The sequence below is a fragment of the Ctenopharyngodon idella genome, chromosome 22 (assembly GCF_019924925.1).
Source record: "Ctenopharyngodon idella isolate HZGC_01 chromosome 22, HZGC01, whole genome shotgun sequence".
In the NCBI taxonomy this organism is placed as follows: Eukaryota; Metazoa; Chordata; class Actinopteri; order Cypriniformes; family Xenocyprididae; genus Ctenopharyngodon; species Ctenopharyngodon idella.
In genome coordinates, this window is record NC_067241.1 from 20,937,569 (window position 1) to 20,963,987 (window position 26,419).

General features: G+C 37.7%; 1 protein-coding gene across 4 annotated transcripts in view; it reads right to left on the minus strand.

The window, feature by feature from the left end:
• phip (pleckstrin homology domain interacting protein) overlaps window positions 1-26,419 on the minus strand; it is a 47,137-nt gene that overhangs the window by 4,651 nt on the left and 16,067 nt on the right. For 3 of the 4 annotated variants that reach the window (XM_051879648.1, XM_051879652.1, XM_051879651.1), the window contains 26 exons: window positions 23,687-23,785; window positions 22,778-22,934; window positions 22,558-22,692; window positions 22,336-22,464; window positions 20,374-20,599; window positions 20,101-20,220; window positions 18,023-18,206; window positions 17,648-17,753; window positions 17,304-17,435; window positions 16,004-16,095; window positions 13,528-13,741; window positions 10,051-10,164; window positions 9,817-9,924; window positions 9,597-9,721; window positions 9,421-9,503; window positions 8,860-8,971; window positions 8,449-8,510; window positions 6,742-6,897; window positions 5,659-5,779; window positions 5,305-5,430; window positions 4,086-4,158; window positions 3,844-3,900; window positions 3,556-3,711; window positions 2,424-2,576; window positions 2,112-2,299; window positions 1,558-1,952 (listed from right to left, as the gene is read on the minus strand). In XM_051879648.1, coding sequence (XP_051735608.1) covers window positions 1,558-1,952; window positions 2,112-2,299; window positions 2,424-2,576; window positions 3,556-3,711; window positions 3,844-3,900; window positions 4,086-4,158; window positions 5,305-5,430; window positions 5,659-5,779; window positions 6,742-6,897; window positions 8,449-8,510; window positions 8,860-8,971; window positions 9,421-9,503; window positions 9,597-9,721; window positions 9,817-9,924; window positions 10,051-10,164; window positions 13,528-13,741; window positions 16,004-16,095; window positions 17,304-17,435; window positions 17,648-17,753; window positions 18,023-18,206; window positions 20,101-20,220; window positions 20,374-20,599; window positions 22,336-22,464; window positions 22,558-22,692; window positions 22,778-22,934; window positions 23,687-23,785 — 3,623 coding nt within the window. The remainder of the gene's footprint in view (window positions 1-1,557; window positions 1,953-2,111; window positions 2,300-2,423; window positions 2,577-3,555; window positions 3,712-3,843; window positions 3,901-4,085; window positions 4,159-5,304; window positions 5,431-5,658; window positions 5,780-6,741; window positions 6,898-8,448; window positions 8,511-8,859; window positions 8,972-9,420; window positions 9,504-9,596; window positions 9,722-9,816; window positions 9,925-10,050; window positions 10,165-13,527; window positions 13,742-16,003; window positions 16,096-17,303; window positions 17,436-17,647; window positions 17,754-18,022; window positions 18,207-20,100; window positions 20,221-20,373; window positions 20,600-22,335; window positions 22,465-22,557; window positions 22,693-22,777; window positions 22,935-23,686; window positions 23,786-26,419) is intronic. The other variant, XM_051879649.1, reaches the window with a different exon arrangement.

Here is a 26,419-nt window from a genome sequence, read left to right on the forward strand (position 1 = left end):
ATGTTTGTTTGTTAAATTAAGTTTTGACTAATTTTATTATATTTTTAGCTATAATTAAAGAGTGTAAAGCTTGGTTTATACCCTGTGGTCTGTGTGGGTCCTAACGCCCCAGTATAGTGATGGGGACACTATACTGTCAAAAAGCACCATCCTTCGGATGAGACGTTAAACCGAGGTCCTGACTCTCTGTGGTCATTAAAAATCCCAGGATGTCCTTCGAAAAAGAGTAGGGGTTTACCCCGGCATCCTGGCCAAATTTGCCCATTGGCCTCTGTCCATCATGGCCTCCTAATCATCCCCATTTACTGATTTGCTTAATCACTCTTTCTCCTCTCCACCAATCAGCTGGTGTGTGGTGGGCGTTCTGGCGCAGTATGGCTGCCGTCGCATCATCAAGGTGGATGCTGCACATTGGTGGTGGTTGAGATTTCCCCACTTCCATGTAAAGGGCTTTGAGTACCCAGAAAAGCGCTATATAAATGTAACGAATTTGATTTTATTATTATTTCAGCATTTTTTTGTAACTTTGCACGCGGCTCCACTTCCGAAGATGCTCGATTTTGAGCCAATTCTGGCAGAGCAGGTACGTCCGTACCAGCATCTTACAGGCACCCAGTTTGCACTTGTCTAAATTAAAAGCTTACATTTACAAAATGAAAGAAAATAAAGGTCCAAGTTTAATAAAAATATCATTAAATTAAATAAAAATGTTTAATTGCTGTTTAATTTAGTTTTAAACGCGTGTTCTTACATCCATATATTTGGTTCTAATGTCACAAGTAATAATCTCACGATTTTTTGGTTCTTTTGTTGCGTGGGTTTGGTGAAGTGTAATAAAAACAAACATTGTCAAGTGTGTACCTTACTTCTTACCACTGCTTCCTGATGGTTTAAAGAACAATTACTCCGATTCGGCCCCTGTCATTTAAAAAAAAAAAAAAAAAATAGTACAATGGCGAGCGTGTCAAGTATAAACGCCTCGTCTGTTTGGGGAGGACAATGCGCGGTCAGCGGAGGCTCACGGTTCAGTGCCAGGCGAAAGTATAAACAAGGCGTGATACACAACACATTTTATCAAATTTAAATCTGCCAAATTCCAAAGATTTGTCAAGATCAGTGCAGGAAATGAAAAATAAATATATAAATAATAAATCAGCTGAAGTATTCTCAGTTCAGCACGTTTTACCATGTTTAAATCTAGACAAATCCACAGATTTTCCCTAACATTAAATAATAAAAAATTATTAAATTAAATCATTCCAGATTTTTTTTTTTAAATACACAGCAGTACCTACAGTTCGTTTAAATCTACAAAAACCAACCAATGTTTTCCCAAATCATTGCAGAAAATTAAAGAAAAAAAAGTTTAAATCCATTCAAAAATCAAAGCAAAAAAAAGAAAAAGTTTAAATCTACAGAAGAAAAGATCCCTGATTACTTTGGGCCTGCAGGAACTTCAGTGTTTGTGATTTGATTTCCAGAAAACACTCAAAATCCCCTTCCATATAATAACATCAGTTTTGAGAAAAATAAAAGCTTTTACCATATGTTACTGACCTGGTGTGAGTTTAACAGGTGTCCGAAGTTTCCTGCGAGACTCTCTGGCTCCGCCCTCATTGCTGTGGGAAACCGCAGAGCGCTCTGATTCCCTAGAGACACCAATGGAGTGAGAGTTCTGTGTGCGCAGGACTCTGGAGGAGGGCTCTGCCACCTTACTGTGGGCAGCGGGAGGGGGAGGAGCTGACTGTGCAGAGGGTGCATCTGTGAGTTGGGTTCCAAAACGGGCCGAGCTGCGGGTCCGACCAGGGACAACAGGAGGCTCAGCCTTGCCGTTGATTTGTGGATGTGTTTGCCGTAAAGAAGGAGCCCGGGAAGGTCCAGCAGGAGTGGGCGGCGCTGTATTGTCCGATCGAGGAGCAGAGCGTGAGGAGACCCGCCGCTTCCTTTCTGGACTGCAAATCAGAAAAGAAAGCAAATGTTTTATTGTTTTGGTTTGCTGTAATCAAGTAAAATGTTTTACTTTTCTGAAGAAAAGTGTATGCAATGTTTAGAAACAGTGAAACATTCTAGAACATAATATCCTGCAATGAGCAATAAGATGCTGTCTGTACCTTGAGGCGGAGCTTGAAGGTGAAGAGCTCCTTCTCCTCTTCACAGACTGTCTGGTCAAGCGCTCCGTGTGCAGACGCTGACGGGTGAATCGCTCACTGTGCAGACTTTGAGCAGCTTTAAAATCAGTCAGGATCGAACTGATATGTTCTTCAAACAGAGCGGACAATCGCAGACTCATGCTGTAGATCTGCATACAAAACACCACACAGGCAAACAAAAACAGGCATGTATTAAATAAATTAGATGAACTGGTTTGACTACTGAGATTGCAATATGTTTTTAAAAAAGAATAATTGGACATGATCTCATACCCTGGACTTTTTGCTGGGTGTGTAGGCTTTGGAGTTGCTGAAGATGAGACGTACATCTTTACAAAGATCCATAGGAGTGTCATACTCTCCTGCTAACAGGCGGTTCAAGACAGTCCCAAAGTCCATAGGAGTGTCCACAATGTCCAAGTAGTCCTGAGAGAGGTATTTTTGATGAACAGGGCATATAAGCAGACAGTGCACTGCAAAAAATTATTTTCCTAATCAGTATTTCTGTCTCGTTTTCCAGTACAAATTACTAAACATCATTAAAAACTAGATGTTTATGTTACACTCCTATTCAAAGGTTTTTGAAAAGTCTCTTATGCTCAAAAAGTCTGAATTTATTTGATCAAAAATACAGTAAAAATAATAATGTGACATTAAAATAGAAAAATGTTACTTTAAATTAGAATTATATTTTAAAATGTAATTTAATCATGTGATGCAAAGCCGAATTTTCAGCATCATTACTCGTCTTCAGTGTCACATGATCCTTCAGAAATCTTTGTAATATACTGATTTGTTGCTCAAGAAACATTTCCTATTACTATCAATGTTGAAAACAGTTGTGCTGCTTAATATTATTTTCCTGTTCGTAAGAACAGCATTTTTTGAAATAGAAAACATAATTGTTTTTAGTCATTTTTGATCAATTTGTGTCATAAATGCATTAATTTATTACTGACCCTAAACTTCTGAATGCTCATGTATATAAAATTAAGATAATACTTTAAGACATATATCTGCATTTTTTTCCCCTATCTCACTGCAATTTTGTTTTCTGGTTTACGATTAAAAAACAATTTACCAAGTATTATCTTAATTTAATTTAATTTAATTTGTTTTAAGGATGTTTCAATATTTTTACTGGACAATGAGACAAAAATACTGATTAAAATAGATTTTTGTAGTGTGTGTGTATGTAAATACATTGTGTATGTGTAGTTGTGTTACAGCATTTCAGAAATCCCTGAAGAAATTGCAGAAAATGTATACTTTGTCATGAGAATTTATGGAGAATTTAGGAATTTTATAAGGCTGAGACTATGGCACCCTACATAATTCCCACCCGATGCTACAGATATGAAGTACAGTTCTGTGTGTATGTATTTTCTCCATGTGTCTGTGTTACCGGATAGTCCTCCAGATCCACAGGTTGTCTGAAAGGCTCTGAATCTTCACATTGAAAGATGAGCTCCAGCAGCTCTCTGCAGCGCCCCTTCCAGGCCTGGGGGTCTGACGACGGTTTACTGCGCAGACTCCTCAGCATGGGCTGCTGCCGCTGCCTCTGAATCAGAACCACACTCTCAATTAGCCATGATGTGCATGTATGTTATTGCCAGACTTAAACGGTTCTTGCATACAAAATCCTCTTTTCTCTGGCATGGTTAGAAAGGTAAACGATCACTTAAATGTATACCTTCTTATTTCTGCTAGACGTACAAGGTGCCTCATGCTCTTCGTCCTCATCTTCATCCTGAGTTGGGAAAGAAAAGTGTCAAAGCATGTTAAGCAATTACATATAAATATACACATTTACATTTCCTGAATACCAAGTGCTTGGAAGGCAGCAAAAGAACAGTTGTTAAAGGTACTGAAACAATGTACTAAATCTTGTTCAATATGAGTGGTTATGAGTGTGTGCGTTTCAATGACACTTACATCACTTGAATCTGAGAAAGCGGTTTTCTTCATACTGTTATATAGTGGAATAATATCTGTACAACTTTGGTCCCTAAAGAACATAGACATAGAAACAGGCAGTCAAAAAGCATGCATGACTTTAAATGCTAGGGACGCACTGATATTAAAACTAATAAAATGGCAGATATTAAAATGTATACTATTTTGAAAAAAAAAAAAAAAAAAAAAAAAAAAAAACAGTATAATAAATAAATTTTATCCTATCTATTTAAATGCTACATGTAAGCAATAAGGTACGAGAGGCTGTGCTGTATCGTGAATAAGTCGAGGCTGAAGGGCGTTGTTAGGTACAACGCGAAAACACACAATACAAATATTAAAGTAAAAAATATATCTATCAATGCAACTTTCATGAAGTAAAATCACTAAAAGCCTTCCTTCCGCCGGAAAAAATAGTCCCTGACCGTGAACAGCAAAAAAAGTTAACGTTCATTATTACACCATTAGATGGCGGCAAAGACCGTCTTTATGAGTGTGTCAGTCAGTAGCGAAGACTTTTACATTGAAAAGACTGAATTGTTGTGAACACGGAACAAGACGCAACTGACAAATGCTTTGACTAGCGCTGTCAGTCACGGGAAAACCCCTTAACTGTTAAAAGGACAAGATAATACATCAGACATTTAAGCAGATTTTTTATTATGAACAGGACAGACCTGAAGGAAAATGATAAATCTGAATGCAGGTAATAAACTCGCTCACTCGATCTCTTTCTCACAATACTCTTCTACATGATACAGTAAGCTAAGAGTGGTTGCTAAGGGTGTTGTGTAGTGATACACAGAACCGTTGGGTGAAGCGGTCATAGCTGTGTTTTATCATGAATAAAACACTGCTATTGACCAATCAGAATCAAGGACAGGAACAAACCATTTTATAAGTGAATTTAAGCATCACAGCATTATAATAGAACGTGAATAATGGATATTAATTTTGAGACTTCCTAAATAATAAATTTAACAGTGTTAAATCATTAGTGTTTTAAAGATTAAAGTGAGCGTTAGATGATGCAAAAGCAATATAAATGTACAAATGCAGAAAATATGCATGCATAATTGAATATCCAATATCGGGACATTACAGATGAATTAAAATAATAATGACCATTAATCGATATGCTACCGATATATTGTAAATCCCAATGAAATATCATTGGTTTTATTTGTGACAGACTTACTTGATGAATTGTAGCATGAGGTCAGATACGAATTTGGCAGTTCTGACAATGAAAGCTCCTGGTTCATTGAAGGTTTGAGCATTGTGTTCGATGTAGCGTACCTCCCACATCAACGACGACATTCGCCTGACAAAAAAAGAAATCACCAGAAAACAAACGCAAATTCAATATCAATAGATGCACATATAAATTCAATATCATCTACATTAGTGTACACTGATTTTTTAGGAATTAATCCTTGATTGATATTATTACAATCCAAATAATATCAATCAATAATATTTTGCTTAAAATTACTTGTATATTTGATTCATTTTATGGATTTAATCATGTCTATTCAGAGTTTGTGCTGACCTATAGAAACGGTTCTCTAGTCTTTGTCGGATGGTGCTCAGATCTGTGACGTAAGCAACCACAGTGCAGTACGTTGGATATGCCTGCAAGTCCACTGGCAATTCAAATGGTACAGCCACATCTGGAGGAGAAAAAAACCTTGGTTATATCTCTTCAGTTTCGGACACAGCCAGAGTAACGCCCGTTTCACACTGTAAGCTTAAGCGGCACGTGAGCGTATCTACATCATCACTGCAGCTGCAGAGACGCGCGAGTATTCACACTGGAAGCGTTTGTACAGCGTCACAGCAGCGGTTTGAAGCTACATATAAACTGAGCATTTCTTTACAAAGACAGCTATAAATTTGTTTTTATAAGTTGGTAATTTATAAACTTGATAGTCTTGAAAGTTTGTTAACATGGGGAGGTGTACAACATTCGCATATAAACGTAAATAAATAAATAAAAATAAATAAATAAAAGCCTTGTGTCATCCATTGCTGCACATGAATGAGGTAAGCTTTGTGTTTAACATCATCTGCCGCGTTCACATGTTTACGATACAGCAAACTCGGCGAAAAAAGCCAGCAAACTCGGGTTTGATTTGGGTATGCTGCAGCCTATATATCTCTCTGTGTAATGACTAAAATAATGTTTATATATCATATTTTCTGGCTAGTTTACTTTAGTTTTTTATAATACACCATACTTTAACCCAAACTGAATAATTAAAAACAAGTTTAAATGGATAAATCTATAAATATTTTTGATTCTTAATTTTCTTTTTTGTCATACTCAAATTCTTGTTAAAACACATTAGACATGCTTATTCTGTGCATTCTGAACACTTTTTGTGTGAAATTATATTTATTTTTTCGATCAAAAGTGTGCTTTCACTTTAACGGAGCGTCAGCAGCGCAGCAAAAATAGACTCGGTGCCGAAACCCCCGCTTCACTTCTGCTCACGCGACGCTCCTGCTGCCGGTGTGAATGCACTCATTGATTAACATGCACGCCGAAAAAATATGCGCTGCTTACGCTTGCAGTGTGAAACCGGCGCAAGGCTTCTCAGTTATCATGTAATGCTAAATGATAATGTCATACCTAAAGTGCAAAGCTGGTCGATGCCCCTGATGACGCGTTCACACTCTTCGTCGCGCGTGCGTGAGCCCCACTCTCCCTCTAGGGGCTTGTACAACAAGGCCTTCTGCTCCTCCTCAGTTAGAGGCACACTCAGGCCTAACTCGTCAGGAAATACTGCTGCAGACAGACGGAGAAAATAAGATGGAGGAAAAGAAGAGACAGACAATCACAGCTCAGTTTATTAAAACAATGCCAGCTGGACATCAGAACAGTTAATACTCTCGATCCGATAGTTGCCATGACGACTACCATGTTTGCGTGTGTGTAGGTCAGGTTTTGCCTACGTTGTGGGGACCAAATGGTTTCACAAGGACAGTAAAAAACATGAAACCTCCAACACTGTGGGGACCAGTTCCCAATATGAAAAGTATGTTCAAATAAACATACTCAAATATGTTTTTATTGGAAATGTAACAAATAGTAAACAAAAATTCAAAGGTCACAAAGCCAATTACCTAAGGAACTGCACTCAAGGCCTTTTATCAGAGCTAAAAATACCTTAAAAGACAAGAGTGTTGTGGTACCCTGTGTGAAATCTGTTTTATATTTCTCAATGTGTGCTAATGTGCTTGCTTTTATTAGTGCTGTGAAAATTAATGTGCTATGAGATTAATTAAATATTTAACATCATTAAATTTAACATTTAAATGCATTTACCTAATGTGAACTTACAGCAGTTTCATTCCGTTTTGTGAGATTTCTAAAGACTAATTAGGAAAAAATGATTTAGCGCGCGTTTCAATACATACCCAAAACAATATTTTATTTGTAAACGATGGAAAAAGAAATGGCAAATTATTCAGTTGAAATATACACTACTGTTTAAAAGTTTGTGGTCAGTAAATTTGTTTTTAGTGTTTCTGAAAGAAGTCTCTTATGCTCACCAAGGCTGCATTTATTTGATCAAAAATACAGTAAAAATAGTAAAATATTATTACAACGTAAAAGAATTGCTTTCTATTAAAATGCTGAATTTTCAGCATCATTTCTTGCTGCTCAAGAAACATTTCTTATTATCAATGTTAAAAACGGTTGTGCTTATTAATATTTTTGTGGAAACCGCCTTCCTTATTCAACTTACAGATCGAACGCGGCGCCAGTTCCATTTTTTCCCGTAAGTTGAATAGGGAAGACATTTAGCGTAAGCTTTTTGGAGAATATGGAATCGCGTTCTGGTGGAAGCACTTGTGATGCGATCATTGTGCCTATAAAGCATATACATTTAGATTTTTTTTTTTAGAAAATGACCGATCGTTTCGCTAGATAAGACCCTTATTCCTCGTCTGGTATCGTTTAAAGCCCTTTGAAGCTGCACTAAAACTGTAATTTTGACCTTCAATCGTTTGGAGACCACTGAAGTCCACTATAAGGAGACTAATCCTGGAATGTTTTCATTAAAAACCTCAATTTCTTTTTGACTGAAGAAAGAAGGACATGGACATCTTGGATGACATGGGGGTGAGAATTATCAGGACATTTTTATTTGAAAATGAACTATTCCTTTAAAGCAAGTTTAATTTAATTGTGGTAACTACAAAAAAATCTTAAAATATTAACTGAATCCTAAATAGACTAATCAAAGTTATTTTATTCTATTGACAGCCGTAATGTTTTATATATATATTATATAAAAAAACAGCAACAACAACAACAACAAAAAACCCGTACCTTCATTGGGAATCTCTTCCATGTCCCATGGGCTCATCTTTTCTGTATCTCCATTATCCCAGCTGCATCACACAATAACACAAAGCTGTCAACATTATGTCATCTACTATTACCAAAAAACAAAAACAACATGTAAAACCACACTATGCTCACAAAAGATTAATTTCTAAGCCTCCATGTAAACTATTTTTAGTCTTAAACATAAAAATCAAAGAGGGAGTGAAGTTATGGAGCAATTAAAGCCAGAAAGATTTGTGGGTTTTAAATTTACTATTTGTTAATGCAGTTAAAGCATCACACAATACAGGTTAACATAGAACCAATATGGTGTATTGATTGTGGCCACAATGTAACAATAATTGAATTACTCTATAATGTGTAAAAATGTGTAGATAGACATGGAGAACTGACCAGACGTTGTAGCATTGGAACAGAGAGTCCGGATATTCAGCCTGATAAGGCTCCTGACTCTCAATCGTACCAAACCACCAGGCGTCATCTATCACTGACCGAAAACGATCACCTGACAAAATAAATGCATGTCAAATCAGACACAATTACACATGCTCATCAACTCTGTATCAAGAAGAAGCCGTCATTAATAGAAAGCAAAAAATATATTTAAAAATACATTAAAAAGTCATTTAGACAAGTACTTGAATATACCTTTTATTAAAAATGTGTAAAAGTGATTTTATATATAATAGAAAATATCACAGAAAGGACCCCTGTGATCCCTTATGACTGTGTGCCAAAGTCAGTAAGTTTTATTTTTTTTTTTTAAGATTTTTTATGAAAGAGCAAGGTTAAATTAGGTCAAATAGTGTGTGAACAATCATGTCTGTTCAAGGTCTAAGGAAAATATTTGAATACTTTTACTTAACATATGCAACCAAGATGAACACAAAGATGACATTAAGAATTTAGCACTCACATTTTGAACTAGATATTCCACTCAATTCACACACTAACCTATCATCCAGTTCCTCTGTCTTGCATTATCGAACTGCTGGCGAAGTACAAGGAAGTCGATGACATCAGGCATGTCGTGGTATCTAAGACAACAATAGAAATGCGAGTCACAGGTTAAAAGCCACTCAGCAAAGATCATCATGAGGAAGTCACCGTGACACGCAGACAGCACTCACTTCATAGAGAAGGAGCCGCCCGTCAGTTTGCCAGTGTCTGGGTCCAGGAAGGCCAGCTTCAGACAGCACAGAGTTGGCAAACCGACCTCATATTTGAGGCCCACTACCTTCAACAGCTCCTGCTCCTGTAGGCACACAATCACAAATAATTTTTTTTCTTTTCATGTGTATGAAAAATACTGTGAGGTTAAAGTTCGTTTCATTGAAGATGAAAGCTTACCCTAAGCTCTAACTTGTGCCAAGGCTGTTTTTTAGGATTTATACTGAAGATCTTGTTTTTTTTGGCCATCTCCACATAAGCTTCATGGCCTTGACGGAAATAATATACCTGTTCACAAACACAGCAAGCACCTTAATATTACAAGTATGTTTCCACACACCACATAAATTAAAATATTTCACATTTTAATTATTCTCAGACAGATTATTTCACTGAGGAATGTTTTTTTTTTACCTCATCGCCCATCTGTGGGGTGAAGGGGCATCTTCGTGGCATGGTGTCAGTGATCCAGGGCGAGGGCAGCCATTCCTCTAATGTCAAACCCTTGTTCTGCAGTTCAGGTATCCTCTGAACGTATAAACACACATTCAAGTTTAGAGTAACTTTAAAACAGCACTCTCACATACATATGAAAGTGAACTGAAGGAATTTACAGAGAGTTACTTTTATGTTCCATTGGTTGATCTTTATTTTAACTAAATCAAACAAATTTCAACATCAATTCATTTTTGCTACTTTTTAAATGCAATTTATCTATCTATTGTTGCACCCTTTTCCCACATGTAGACTTTCATCCCCATCCCTGATGTGTATGACTTTCTTCAGATAAACACAAATGAAAACGTGTTTCATTGAATAGGTGGTGATCGGTTGACATTTGAAAAACCGCACAGCGATTGTGATTTGTGACTGTAATCCATATGACCCCGGTTGATAAATGAATGTCTTCTGAAGTGAAATGATAGGTGTGTGTAAACTTTTTTTTAAACTATAAATCATTGCTTCGGTCTACTGTCAAATGAGTGTTGATGAGAAAGACGCTGAGACGCACGACGTAAGTGCATTGTGAAGCTCATGGGAGAAGTGGCGGTCACCGTGCTTCCGCATTAACCTTCACCACGCATTTACATTTATGTCAAGCTGAACTTGTGAATGAGCCTAGGACAGTTGGCCGGGGGGTAATGCTATTTCATGCATTCTGACTTATTTACACGGTTAAAGAGTTGGATTCTCATGCTAAACATGGCCAAAGTTTCAAAACACGAGTTTGACGTATGACGGAGTATTTCTGTGCCAAATATACTACTTCTGGCTGTGGACATGTCTCGCAGAATTTTTTTTGAGTAATGACAGTATTTTACACCTTACAATGAATATCAGTCAATTTTATTACAGGTACTTTTCTTAAATATGACATCCTTGATGAAGTATTCAGCCTTCAAATGCGACCTCGGGAGGACACAGCCTCCGAAATGAGATGCAGCTCCTGTCACCGAAGGAGTGCGTTTTTGGTTGTGAGGGAAAGATTATCTTTTTCAGCTTCCCAAAGAATCCAGCGTTAAGGGAACAGTGGATGAAGTTTGTTTTTCCGGGGCAGCAACAGAGTTGTGCACGTATGTTTGTTTGTTCCCGGAATTTCAGTGATGAATGCTTTGTAAACAAGTCCCAGTTTAGCACTGGATTTGCAAATCGCGGATAAAACTGCATCAAATGTTTTGTTGGCAGTCGGCACGCAAGTGCATAAAATGTAAACAACACAAACGTTTTTGTTCCCCTTTTATTTATAATGATGTCATAGCTTGCAGACGATCTCTACGCAAAAGCTGCACGCGATCGTGACTCTTTAGCTCTGCCCACAGCAGGCACGCCTCCAGGAGCTCGGCTTTTTTCAGAAAGACTCAGTGCAGCGTATATATCTTTTATAAATATGATAAAACTAAAGACTTTTTGGAGATATGAAGGATGCAATACTACTCTACAGATACTCAAGATTAACATGAGGTAGAAACTGTGTGTTACCTACCCATTAAGAGTTAAAAATATTAGTATTTCTTACACACACCTATCGTTTCACTTCAGTAGACATTGATTCATCCACTGGAGTCATATTGATTACCGTTACAATCGCTGTGTGTAGTTTTTCAAGCATCACCTGAGTGGCGCCCATTCAATGACATTATATGGACTCACAGAGATTTGTGTTTGAAGAAAGAAAGAAAGTATGAAGAAAGAAAGTCATATACACTGTTAAAAAAAAATTAAAGGAACACTTTTTAATCAGAGAGCAGCATCAAGTCAGTTAAACTCCTGGGATATTGATCTGGTCAGCTCAGTAGCAGAGGGGGTTGTTTATCAGTTTCAGCTGCTTTGGTGTTAATGAAATTAACAACAGGTGCACTAGATAGGCAACAATGAGACAACCCCCAAAACAGGAATTGTTTTACAGGTGGAGGCCACTGACATTTTTTCCCTACTCATCTTTTCTGACTGTTTTTCACTAGTTTTGCATTTGGCTAGGGTCAGTGTCACTACTGGTAGCATGAGGCGATACCTGGACCCTACAGAGGTTGCACAGGCAAGACCAATTCCTCCAGGATGGCACATCAATACGTGCCATTGCCAGAAGGTTTGCTGTGTCTCCCAGCACAGTCTCAAGAGCATGGATGAGATTCCAGGAGACAGGCAGTTACTCTGGGAGAGCTGGACAGAGCCGTAGAAGGTCCTTAACCCATCAGCAGGACCGGTATCTGCTCCTTTGTGCAAGGAGGAACAGGATGAGCACTGCCAGAGCCCTACAAAATGACCTCCAGCAGGCCACTGGTGTGAATGTCTCTGACCAAACAATCAGAAACAGACTTCATGAGGGTGGCCTGAGGGCCAGTCGTCCTCTAGTGGGCCCTGTGCTCACTGCCCGGCACCGTGGAGCTCGATTGGCATTTGCCATTGAACACCAGAATTGTGCTTTTCACAGATGAGAGCAGGTTCACCCCGATCACATGTGACAGATGTGAAAGGGTCTGGAGAAGCCGTGGAGAACGTTATGCTGCCAGTAACATCGTTCGGCATGACCGGTTTGGTGGTGGGTCAGCGATGGTCTGAGGAGGCATATCCATGGAGGGACGCACAGACCTCTACAGGCTAGACAATGGCACCCTGACTGCCATTAGGTATTGGGATGAAATCCTCGGACCCATTGTCAGACCCTACGCTGGTACAGTGGGTCCTGGGTTCCTCCTGGTGCCTGGCCTCATGTGGCGAGAGTATGCAGGCAGTTCCTGGAGGATGAAGGAACTGATACCATTGAATGGCCTCCACGCTCGCCTGACCTAAATCCAATAGAACACCTCTGGGACATTATGTTTCAGTCCATCCGATGCTGCCAGGTTGCACCTCAGACTGTCCAGGATCTGGTCCAGATCTGAGAGGAAATACCCCAGGACACCATCCGTCGTCTCATTAGGAGCACGCCCCGACATTGCCAGGCATGCATACAAGCATGTGGGGGCCATACAAACTACTGAGTACCATTTTGAGTTGCTGCAATGGAATTTCAGTAAAATGGACTAGCCTGCTGCATCATTTTTCACTTTGATTTTCGGGGTGTCTTTGAATTCAGTCCTCTGTAGGTTGAAAATTTTCATTTCCATCAAACGATGTGGCATCCTTTCGTTTCCTAACACATTACCCAGTCCATATCAGTATAGATATTCAGCATGATATTTTTCCCCATTGAGATCTGATGCGTTTTCAAAGTGTTCCTTTAATGTTTTTGAGCAGTGTACATCATGGATGACAAGAGGGTGAGTAAATAATGAGAGAATTTAAATTTTTGGGTGAATGTTTGTGCACTTGCATAGAGACAACAGTGTCAGTGAAGAGTTTCAATACTAAAAGTGTCCATATTAAAATAACACAGAATGGACCACTGACCTTCCGTTTCTCCTTTGGCTTCTTCTTCTTTGGTAGAGCTCCATCTTTGTCCTGCTTTTCTTTCCTCCTCTCCTTCTTGGAGTCTTTTTTCTTCTCTCCATCTTCTTCCGAGCTGCTGGTATTCTTCTTCTTTTTCTTCACGCTGGTCTTCTTGGGCGGTTCGAGGTTTATGCCAGCATCCGCTGTCCAGTCTGAGTAATCGCTGGAGTAATCACTGCAAATATAAACAGACCCGGTATATATATATGTGTGGATCTAACTGAACTTAAGTATGTGTTTAAGGTAGTGCTGGGCGGTATACCGGTTTCAATTTCGAGACCGATATGAATTTTTCAAAAACCACCATACTGGTGCGTAGCCGAAACAGCTGCTGTCTCCATTCAATGGCCATGAAGTGCAATGTAGAGCGTATAGAGAGCAGACTTATATTAACTGCACACCCTTCTTACACTTATGGAAACAACTTTATTACACAACAATAAATAACTCACAAAACTAACTCTCTTTAATACTGCAAAAATACCATGTAGAGCCATATGATTTCCGCGATGCAGAAAACACGGATGAAATCACGGAATCCAGTCACAAATAGAACTTACTGTATAAAGCGAAACGTCACAGAATTTGGTAGTTTTTGGACGAATAAATCAAAAGTCGGGCTGTACAATGAATCAGATATCGATACGGACTAGTGTCTGTGAATATTAAAGCTAAAAAAGACTATTGAAATTTGAAGTCTGTATGAATGAGCGCCACATTTTCGTCTGTAACTACACATACTGAAGCACGCGTGATGCTCGTGATGATTTCAGTGTCTGCCGTCTCGCTCACTATACATGAACTTCATCTGCAGAGCTGCTCTTAGTCACTTTATGAACATTTCACCATTTAATTTGATAAAACTATCAACATTTGTCTTATATACACAGGAAGTCAAAGGTCTTCACGACCCTGTCAAAATAAAAGTTTGGCAAACTTCAAATAACAGAAATATTACTATTGTACAATAGAATGTATTTCGATTAACAGATATAATAATAACAACAACAACAACAACAACACTGTTTATTAAAACACAAACTCAAAGGTCTTCATTGAAATGACAAATTGCACAATAAAATGAAGCCTTACTTATTAAAGGTGCAATATGTAAGAATTTTGCAGTAAAATATCCAAAAACCACTAGGCCAGTGTTATATATTTTGTTCACTTGAGTACTTACAATATCCCAAATGTTCGCAACTATTTGTAAATTGTGAGAAAATTGCAATTTTAACCAAGGCTCCGGGACGTGTGAGGAATCACCTGTCAATTGCGTCATACCCGCGTTACCCTCGGTTTCCGGTTTTATTTTGTAGAAACCATGGAAACACCAAAGACGCTTTAATATTTACACGTTTTAATAGGCAAGGAAACAACTGTTTGGTTATATTTATAAACAGAAAACTAATTGTTTTATATAGCTCAACACGTTTAGTCTTATTGTTTAAATCTAATTTTCTTGATTTTTTACGAGTACCATGCTTTACCATGCCTCAGAGAAAAACACTATTTTGTCAAGTAGCTAACATAGCATAATCAGATGCAGCTTTATTTTTAGTAACAGTAAGGATTTTCTCCATCATACAATACATTTTAAAATTAATTGCATGCCATTTATCAACACAAGCCATCCAGCATTTAATATGATATTCTAATATCGATCTAGTTTACTGCAGTGTGTAACAGTGTCTCACAACAGCCGCCGAGCGAACGCACAGAGTAACGTTATAACATCATTTTCAACACACTCAAATGTATCTAATATGATAAACAGAGCTGCGTTACCTCATACTCATGACCGGAAAAGCGGAAGTGGCGCCAGCGACTGTGGCATAATAAAAGTTCTGCTGCTCGTAAGGCGTGTGTTGCGCAATTGCTCCAGCAGCCTCGTTCAGCTCCGCAACACTCGGTCCTGCTCTGCTTCATACTACAGTAACTTTAATAATCGCATCCATGAACATGATTTCTTCCCGAGTCCTATCCCAATTATTTTCCACCGGCCGTTGAGGTGAAGACCACATGTCCTAAGATTCCGCGCTCAAACTTGGCGTCATCCAGCTACGCCTTTGTTTTGAATAGGCCTCTAGCGACCTCTAGTGGACAGAAAATATTACATAGTGCACCTTTAATATTAATTTAATTAAATAATTAAATTAATTTGATTACATTTTAACTAAATTGTTAGCTTTATGAACTGATTTGATTACATTTTTTAAATACATTTTTATTTGTCCTTACAATGTTTATATAATATATTCCCTGAGAGTAAAATCTGCCAAAATAAAGGTCCAGGAAAAAAAAACCTGTGACACACCGTGAAATAGCCAGAATCCAAACATGATACAGATTTTCGGTCAAACCGCCCAGCACTAGTTTAAGGACTATGTCAGATATACGTGCATTGTGTCATATGAGGTTTGAGGGTAACATTTACCTGGAGCTGCTGTTATCATCAGGCCAGGGTTCTTTTTCCTCTCTCTCTTCATCTGATGATTCTCTGCTCGGAGGTCTTGCTTCCGTCTCTCCCTAAAAACCAACAGGTACAAAGACACTGAGGATTACCACATTCTTTTTATGCCATTCCCAGAACACACCAATGGTTCTAAGTAACATAAAATTGTAACATAGTTTAAGGGAAAAAAATGTGGGTTTGAATTCAGCAGCAAGTCTGATGTCACTACTCTGCAAAAATCTTGCTATATTACTGATCAAGAAAGTATAAAATATTCACAATTTTCTTCACAGTACAATATTTCTGTTGCAGAGTGGAGTTCATTTCATTTTAATGCATGTTTTTCATGGTGAAAATTATGATTTAGTGTTAGATGGCACTTACACTGCCGCTGACAGTATGAATCTGTATTACTTGTTCTATAGATTGAGAAACCTGCTATGGATGCTACACTGACACTACAAATGGACCACTCACACTTCTAACAGGGATTTTAACACTACAGATGGAACAATAACACTTCAGACACAACGGCAATAAAAAAGATAATCCCCACAATAAATTAAAAAATTTCAGTTTTAAATGTTCAAGTCAACAATGAACTCAAAGTTGACCTCATGTAGTTTCGTAACACACATTCCTGTATAGTGAATGATTAATATATCATATGGCAGTTTTTTTTAAACAAAAGGTAATAACTTGCACCGCCTCTGAAATGACATTCATTTTCAATCGGTGTCACCAGACCCTTTTAGTTTTCAACCACCTGTCTTACAGAAACCACTTTTCATTATTCAATTCCTGATGACAGTCAAACACAGTACTTTATTCCCTCAGTGAATATTGTTTCTCTCTTAAATCGTCCACATGTACACTACTGATCAAAAGATCGGGGTCAGGAAGATGATTTTTTTTCCTAAAATATATACTTTTTCAGCAAGGCTGCATTAAATGGATCAAAAGTGACAGTAAAAAGTTTTACATTGTTACAAAAGATTTCTATTTCAAATAAATCCTTTCTATTCATCAAAGAATCCTGAAAAAAAATGTATCACGCAAGCAATGTTTTCAACAGGATCATGTGACAATGAAGACCAGAGTAATGGCTGCTAAAAATCACTGTTTTTACTGTTTTTGATCAAATAAATGCAGCCTTGGTGAGCATAAGAGACTTCCTTCAAAAACATTAAAAAGAAAAAATCATACAGACCCCAAACATTATTATGGGAGGTTACACTGACTTTACTATTCCTTAAAGGGACACTGCATGTTTTAACAGTACCTCAGAGGCACTGTGTTCTTCCTCGTTTTGCTCACTCTGACGACTCGTTTCCTCCACGGCCAATCGTGTATGGTAGTTATGCTGGTTACCCTGGTAACGGCGCCCTTCCTCCACAGCATTTTCTATAGCATGCTGATATGAGAAATACAAACTTCATTACACATACCGCATTTAATTTGCATGTTAAACAGCAAAAATGGCTTTAGCAACATGTCATCAAGATACAATTAGCTGGATATAAAGGTTTGGCGGTGTATGATGCTGCACACATACAGTATATTTCTAATCAATTAGTGAGGATGACAAGCTTATCTACATTTTTAATACATTTTTAAATTAATTACCCGGTTTTCTCTGTGGTACTGGCTGTGTAAGCTACGTCTCCTCCTCTCTGATCTGTAGATGTTGATCTCCTCCTCCCCTTTAGCTGTACGCCAGTTCTCCTGCTTACTACATTCGCAAACAGACACACAGAAGTGTCACAATCACCTCATCTAACTGGAACAACATGCTAAGTTAGACTGCTAACATGTCTAACTGGATTTTTTATATTGCAAGAAACTATGGAAAGACATGAGAAGGTCTTGAGTAACAGGTGTCTATCAAAATATTACCAATAACAGACATATGAATGTTTCAACTTTATTATACATAAGGTTTTTTTCTTGTTTTATTGCAGGTTTAAATTAGGTTTTAAAAGCCTTGTGTGTGTGTTTTACCAAGCTATGGCTGGTGATAGTTCAGGAACGAGGACCCGTCGACTCCATGCCACCAGGTCTCTCTCTGTAGCGATCTCACTGCGTGGAGCGTTACTGTGCATCTGTCGAACACCTTCGATCTGTCCACTCCGTCTCAGACCCACGTTAGGTGGAGAAGAGACTTCTGTGGGAGAACTGACAGATCCTACACAAACACAAACAAGACATGCAACCTGCATCAGCATTACTGTCAACACAATTACAATCACCACCCACCAGTTTATAGAGATCATCTGATGACATTTTTATACTATACAGTAGCGACAACTTTAGCTTGCTCACTGGGGGTTTGTAAGGCACTATTCATTGTAAAGTCACTTTGGAACAACATGGACTGTGAAAAATGCATGGTTTTACTGTAGACTGTTGAATGCATACGTGAATGTCTTATTTTTAAATTAGCTGTTTATTGTTCTTTTCTGTAATATAATACAATAATTTAGATTTTACATTTTGATTACTTTTGGTATTTTCTTTAAAAGGATAGTCACCCAAAAATGAAAATTCTGTCATCTGTCGGTTTCTTTCTTCTGTTCAACAGACAGTTGATGGCAGCCATTGACTTCCATAGTATTGACTTCCATACTATGGAAGTCAATGGCTGTCGTCAACTGTCTGTTACCAACATTCTTCAAAATATCTTCCTTTGTGTTCAACAGAAGAAAGAAACTCATACGAGTTTGGAACTATTATTTGAGTGAACTATCCTTTTAAAGGGGTCATATGATACTTTTTAATGTTTTCCTTTTCCTTTAGTGTGTAATATATCGGTATGCTCATGTATACGATCTGCAAAGTTACAAAGTAACTAGCAGAGAACACTGATATAGACCTACATAAAACGCCTTGATCGAAGTCCTGATATTACTTCTGCAAACATCTATGTCACAATATGACATATTAGCATTATGCCCGCCCAAAGATATATGCAAAGAGAAAAGACAAGACTTCAGTAAATTGTAGTGTTTTCATCATGTCGCAGAGACGCTGTGTGTTTGGATGCAAAACCACTTTCTTTGGCCTTCCCAAAAATGGATGAAATTAGGAATCAGAGGTTAAGATTTATTTACAAAGCTGTTCTTGAGCAGCACAACCCAAAAGTTGTGCACAGCGCATTTTACAGAGGAAAGCTTCCTAAACATGGGAGTATAGATAGCAGGCAATATACAAAGGCTACTTACCACTGTGAAACGTTCTGGTCAAGTCATGTTTGCAAAGTTGGTTTTGCATTTTCAGAATCCGACTCGGACTCAAACTGATACGGTAAAACCGACAACATTATTTGCTGTGCTTAAAGCCTTGGAAGCTGAATCTCACATTTATGGTAAGGGGTGTTACATTTCCGACACACGCTTGAGGTGTTTGGCCAATTAAAATGCACTGGTCTGCTGGCCAATCAGAGCACTCTTGAGTTTTCGGAAGGAGGGGCTTTACAGAAATCAGCGCGTTTCAGACAGACTGGGAAATGGTACTGCCTTAAATGTACAGTATGTGAAACATAATGTATTTTATGAACATTAAACCATATTAACCTATTCTATTAACCCAATACTGAACTCAATAATGAACTTTTAAAATAGCATCATATGACCTCTTTAATTTCAGAGTATTTACTGAAAAACTTTAAGCATTGTTTGCTATTTTAATTTGTTAGAATTTGGTTTTATTTATTTTTAACTAAAACGGTAACTGAAAGCTAAAATAAAATATAAACATTAGATTTTAATTATTTATTTTTTTTAATTAAACTAAAATTAGAAAAAGTAGCCTATATAATGTATAAATAATAGACAACCGTATTCTGCTTGCTGCCAATTACACATAAACACGCACACAAAACCGTTGAATAAGTATTTGAACTTGCAAAATTTCATGGTTGAAGCACAATACAAGGGCAATCGCAGGCTTCATTGCACAGGATATGCGCTGAGCGAAATGCGATCTGTGCTTGACAGTGTGTAGCTGTTTCAGCTGAACCTGTTAACTGAATTGAGAAATACCTGGAGACTACTTCACAAAAAACAAGCTGTGTGCATTACCTCTGTTGGATCTGGTGTCAGACCCCAGCCTCTGGTCCTGCTCTTGTTGTAGTCTCTGGATCATACTATCAAGAGGACTTGAGCCTTCTGCAGCCTGTTGACTAACCACCTGATTCAGCCCTGAGTGATGAAATAAGAAACAAATACACCTTATTAGTGTTCAGTGACAGATTATGTGTATGTTTGTGAAAGCTGTGAGTAAGTGGCCAAAAATTACTTTAAGTAATAAAACCACAGAAAGGAAACAGAAGCAGATTTTTTGCGTTTTCTTACCTGATGACGTGAGTCCCATCTGGGGTATGAGCTGTTCCTCTCTGCAGTTCTCTCTGCCGGGAACCAGTCTCTGGTATCGTGGAGGGTGAGGGTTCCCATCCACGTCCACCAGGAACGGTGGGGGCATGAGGTGGGGTGCTTGCTGGGTCTGTTCGTCCAGCACGAAGTTATGGGCATCACGGATCAGAGGCCGATAATCAGTATGGAAGAACATCTGATCTGCTATCTGAAGAAAGGATCAATAGATACAGTCAAGATGAAAAAAAAAAAAAAAAATAGATGTCTTTCCAAAAAAGGACACCAAATAACCAAATTATATGATTTAATATAATTCATACATTTATGTACACAAAAGCACCCATATATATTTAAAAAAAAAAAAAAAAAAAACACAACAACGCTTTACAGGTTTTTCAACTATCTAACAATAGTTTTCAGGTACAGAAATTGAACAAAGTAATCAAATATAGAATAACTGCATATAAACTTATTTGAATAGTTAAAGATGAAACATTATTGAAGTTACAAAAGCTATTCAGTCAAGAGAATTTATTCATGCTTTGATGTTCAATTAACATTAAAACACACAGAGCAGGAATATTAGACTGCTGTCCCTTTAAGACATAATTCAAAGATCCAGTACACTGATACTGATACACATGCGTTGTCTGTCTCGTTTTTCTCTTAAGACATAACCTACTATGTTTGTTAGGACACTCGCTAAGATGGGCATGTTGACATAATTTTTGTGTAAATTTGTCCGTTTAGGTGCAAGACTTCAAAGAGAATTTGCGCAAGAGTTTGCACGCTGTGACGCGGCTCTCCATGTACATGCTTTGGATGAGAACACACACACAAATCTCCTCACAGCACGCGCGTTCTGTTCTCTTTCGTGTCTTATGGATGAATGTTTAAATTGGCAAGGTTTAAATGAGTTTAGTTTAAACACAGATAGCAATCTGAGCTGTTCAGGTCTCACCTGCGCTCGTGCTATCAACACCCGGGTGATAACGGCGTAAATGACTGGGCATAGAGCATTCGGCATGTCATTGAACTTCTGTTTACAGTGACTGTTTTGTCCATGTCCTTTTGATCATCGCTGTTGTAATGTATTGTGAAACCAGAATGCACATCCATCGACTGAAACATACATTAGCCGAATCCGTCTGTCTGTTTTGCACGCTGTTTTCAACAAACCATATTATAGATGCGTTGTCAACCGAACGGTTCCATCCCTAACAGCAACATTATCCTGAATGTGTGTGAAAACAACGTGAATGTACGGAAATGTGTCTGTGCATAAATACAACGTGCGATCAGTGCGTCGAGAGCACGCTCAAACATGATTTGTTTGCCCATCAATATAACGGACTCACGCATGCTTAATGTACGGCTCCTGTACGTCACCGCAATCGTCTTTACTTTGATTGCAATCCTCATCCATCAAAACTTTCATAGCAAGAAGCTGGTTTGCTTTATCCAGTCGAGAAACATAGTTTTAATATCATCTGGCCATACAGTGGTGGTTTCGATGTTCCGTTTAAACAGGAACAGCGTGATACGGGAGGGCTCGCGCTCTTCAGATACAATAACAGAATATGACAGAGAAACAGCGAAACAGACACTGGAATGAATAATTCATTCTGCCATCTCTGATACAATCAGCATGGACTTTTAAGATCATCTAACTGCGTGACATAAATTACATTATGATGCAATTTCACATGCTTCCATAATTTTTTTTCCGTTAAGTGCGTTAAATTATTTTAACGCGTTAAGGATTTTGAATGAATCGCAATGCGTTAACGCGTTAACGTTGACAGCCCTCTATAAAAATAGAATTAGGGTTAGAAATCACAAACTAGATCAACATGCAACATGATGACAACAGTGTACCATGTTATTCAATCTATATTTATTTTATTCTTAACAGTGTCAGAGACAGACATAGACATTCAGTACCTTATCATATCTGCTGCTAGACCCAAAGCCGAAGATGAGCAGGTGACCGTGAGAGTCAGTGCAAGCAAAGTGCTGCCCATCTGGAGAACACTTACAGTCAAAGACCGCACCGTGGCCCTGCCCCTCGATCTACACACAAACACACATCAAAGTAGAGAAACAGTCTGTGAGACACAATAAAACACCAATAAATCAATAGATTTGCATATTTATTTGGTTTACCATATTGAAGTAAGAGCGTATTTTGACTCCTCTTGCCAGATCCCAGACGATGGCGTTCCCGTCGTGACCAGCAGAGAAAAGCACTCTTGAATCAAATGGATGTGGCTCCAACACAAACACCTCATCCTCATGGCCCTGTGGGTGAAGGGTCATGATGACAACATGATTCATCACATATTGTCTTCTTACAATCATTCTGGAGAGATCTTCACACTCTTACCATCAATACATGAATAAGGTTCCCTGTGTAAGAGTTCCACACTTTCAATGTCAAGTTGTTCGCAGCGGTGATGACTGTGTTGTCATTGCAATCCCAGGCCACCATCGTCACCTTCAGTTTGGTAACTTTGTCCTCTAAAGGTGGAGGGTTGTACTTGCTAAAAAAGACAAATAAGAAAAGTTTTTAAAGGAACACAAAGGAATGACATTTCTAATTTGGCTTTGCAGCTGATCTACTTTTGATGAGCAAAGCAATGAGAGACAAACTAATAAAAAGAAAGACATACTAAATGCTTTTGATTTTTTTTTATTTATTAAAAATTTATAAAAAAAATTATATAATCAGTGTAACAATTTCAGTAAAATTTTGAATTGAAATTTAACATGAATATTCTTAATATAAATTCAGGGAATCCAAATGTAATTTAAAGCTGAAATATAGAAATTGTTGGTAAAACCTCAAACTTTCTGCTTAATTCCAGCTTTAAATTTCATTTGGAATTTGGACCTTGGACCCACTGTAATTTGACAAAAGCTGCCACACAAAGTAAACAAGACGACATGCAAATGATTAAATATGTTCATGTTACTACAGATTAGGACCTTTATCACTAAATGATGGACAAAAGAGCATAAAAAGGCATCAAATGGCATTTGTTTGCTTATTGTTTTGTATTGTTTTATTAAGAAGATAATTGGCTTTCGAAATTGAATATGTATCCATTGGTGGAGTTGGATGGTGATTCTGTTGTTAGCTTTACAATGTCGCATCTCAGTCGCTGACGTGTGGTCAGAATCAATTGACCTCGAGGGACTCCAAAGTAATTATGTTGCAAACGATAACAAAATGTAACATTAATGCACAATTAATTGAGCCATACTTTTAAACCGTGATTAATGTTTATCATACCCAGGTAATTTGGTGGCCATGTCCAGGAGAATGCTCCGCCAGTCTTGCTGCTGCAGCTGCCATATCCGTGCTGTGCCATCTCTACTGCCGCTCACAAACCTACACACAATTGATGGATTTAGGTTTGCGTTCAAAAATCTCATCTAAAAGAATACATACTCTGAGTCTGACGCTTCATGAAAAGGAATGAATGAGGCACACTGTAATAAACTTGTAATCCACTAAAATGCTTCAAGCATTTAGTAAGCTTTACAACTTGCAGTGATAAATTCATTCCACTTTTTCTACCATTATGAATTTATTTAGAAGGAAAATGAGTTGAAACTGAAAACTTGTAAAATTAAGTTAAGATGAGAAAACTTATGGGTTAGTCTGGAGAGGCCTGTGACAGCGAGTGTAGTTAATATGGTCCCAGCGATTTTCAAAATGGACACAATGTTTTCCACCAACCACAGGATTGATTTTGTAAAGTTCATTTCTATTACACTGATCCCATTTGGCTTGCCATTCCTTCAGCATATGCTTTTATAATAGGTTTTACTGAAGGGTTTTTTGTTTTATGTGCACTGAATGTAGCTCTTGTATTGTTGATTATGTATACACAAGGCAGTGATGTGTTAAGATGTCACAATTTTTATCAGCTTATTTTCCCTGAGATAAAACAAAAAAAAACAATCATAGTCAAGGCTTTTTACCCTCAAAATTATATGGGCCATTTTTGCTACTGTGCTTTAAGACTTCTATGTAAACACGCTTTGCATATAAAATGAGTAAAAGCAGATGTATTGAAATGACAGTATTAATGTGTATTTACATTTACATAAATTTTGTGTATGCATATGTGTTCTGCTCTATAAAACAGTGAGGTTTATTGATGTGTGCTGTATGTGAATTACACAGCAAAAAAATATATTTTCTTAAACAGTAGTCTTATCTTCCAGTAACATCTTTAAAACAATTTGAGAAGGAAAAATTATGTTATATATTATGTTTTGTTTTCAAAGAATATATACTGAATTACACCATGGTTTGTCTGATTACTCTATTCTGATTGGCTAGAAGGTGTGCAAAAAAACCTTTCAATGCACAGGTAGTGCCAAGTCAGTTTAATCACCGTTCAAAATGTATGCGCTGCTTTCATTGAAGCACACGTCACTCACACAAAGAGATCGAGATCGTGCTGCACACACAGAAACAGGAGCACATAAACTTATCAACGCTGCCCTGTGACTTTTATTAATAAATTAACTTCGCTACTGAATTGCTACATTTTATTACTCCGCGAGGAGGTTGTAACATTGCTGTTTTAAACTCACAGCTTTATTGCTAGTAAAGAGGCGCACACGCACATCTCTCTCTCTCAATAGGCTAATTCATTCAAATAAATGTAATAAATATAAATAAATCAAATAAATATAACCTTACCGCACTACTTTATCTCTGTGTCTGATTTAAAGTGGACAGAATGCTAGATCTAACGAGTCGTAACTGATGAAAATAACCATAATTTTTACCCTTCCAATCAAATTTCAAAACACCGCTTCATGAAGCTTTGAAGCTCTACAAATCTTTTGTTTCGAATCAGTGGTTCAGAGCATGTATCAAACTGTCAAAGTCTTTGTTACGTCATAAGTGTTTCGAAACATTTTGAAATTTCAATGGTTCACATGACTTTGGCAGTTTGATAAACGCTCTGAACCACTGATTCGAAACAAAAGATTCGTAAAGCTTCGAAATTTCATGAAGCAATGTCTTGAAATTGCCCATCACTAGATATTGTTGAATAAAGCCATTATTTTGTTTTTATGACTCGCGTGTCTGTTTGCCCTGTACCATCCTTGTGTTTGATACCTGTTGGTTAAGTCTGTGTTCTTTGATAAGTCAGTGTTTAACGGTCCATTCGATCTTTTCGCATCCGGTTGGTGAGGTCTGAACGCGCTCTGACAACGGAAGTGATCTCTCGCACTCATTGACGTATACGTGCGAGAGATCACTTCCGGCATCAGAGCGTGTTTTCAGACCTCACACACCGGATGCGCAAGGCAGTTGAACATAGTGGTGTTTTAGAGGTAAAAAAATGATATAAATACTGTTCGGTTTCTCGCACAAACCGATCGTTTCGTGTCTTAGGACATCGATGTGTCGTCACGAGCCACAGGGTTTAATTTGGATTTGTTTGTGCATGTTTTTTTGACTCTCATAGATTGTGTTCCCATTGACATGCATTATATGACTGACAGACTGTAACGGTTGGAGTTAAAAAATCATCATTTGTGTTCGACTGAAGAAACAAAGTCACCTACATCTTGGATGCCCTGGGGGTAAGCAGATAAACATCAAATTTTCATTTTAGGGTGAACTATCCCTTTAATTCTAAGTTCATGATAAATTTAACTTTTTTTTTTCAGTGACAGACAGACCTATTCAGTTGATAATTTGAATACAGAAGGTTATTAAACCTTGAAATGTGATCTTGTATGTACAACAAAAAGTTATTGAAATTTTTTAATATTTTTTTAAATAAATCTGTTATTTGAATTTCAGTTTCATTTTCAAAATATTGTGATATGTATTGTATCGTGAACCCAGTATCGAGATACGTACCGTATCGTGACCTGAGCATATCGTTACACCCCTAGTGGTTCTTCGTCTCCACGTCGTGCATTAAAAAATTTTAAATCACAGCTAGCCATGGATTATCCCTTACTTGTAACCCAAAATTCTTACCACTTT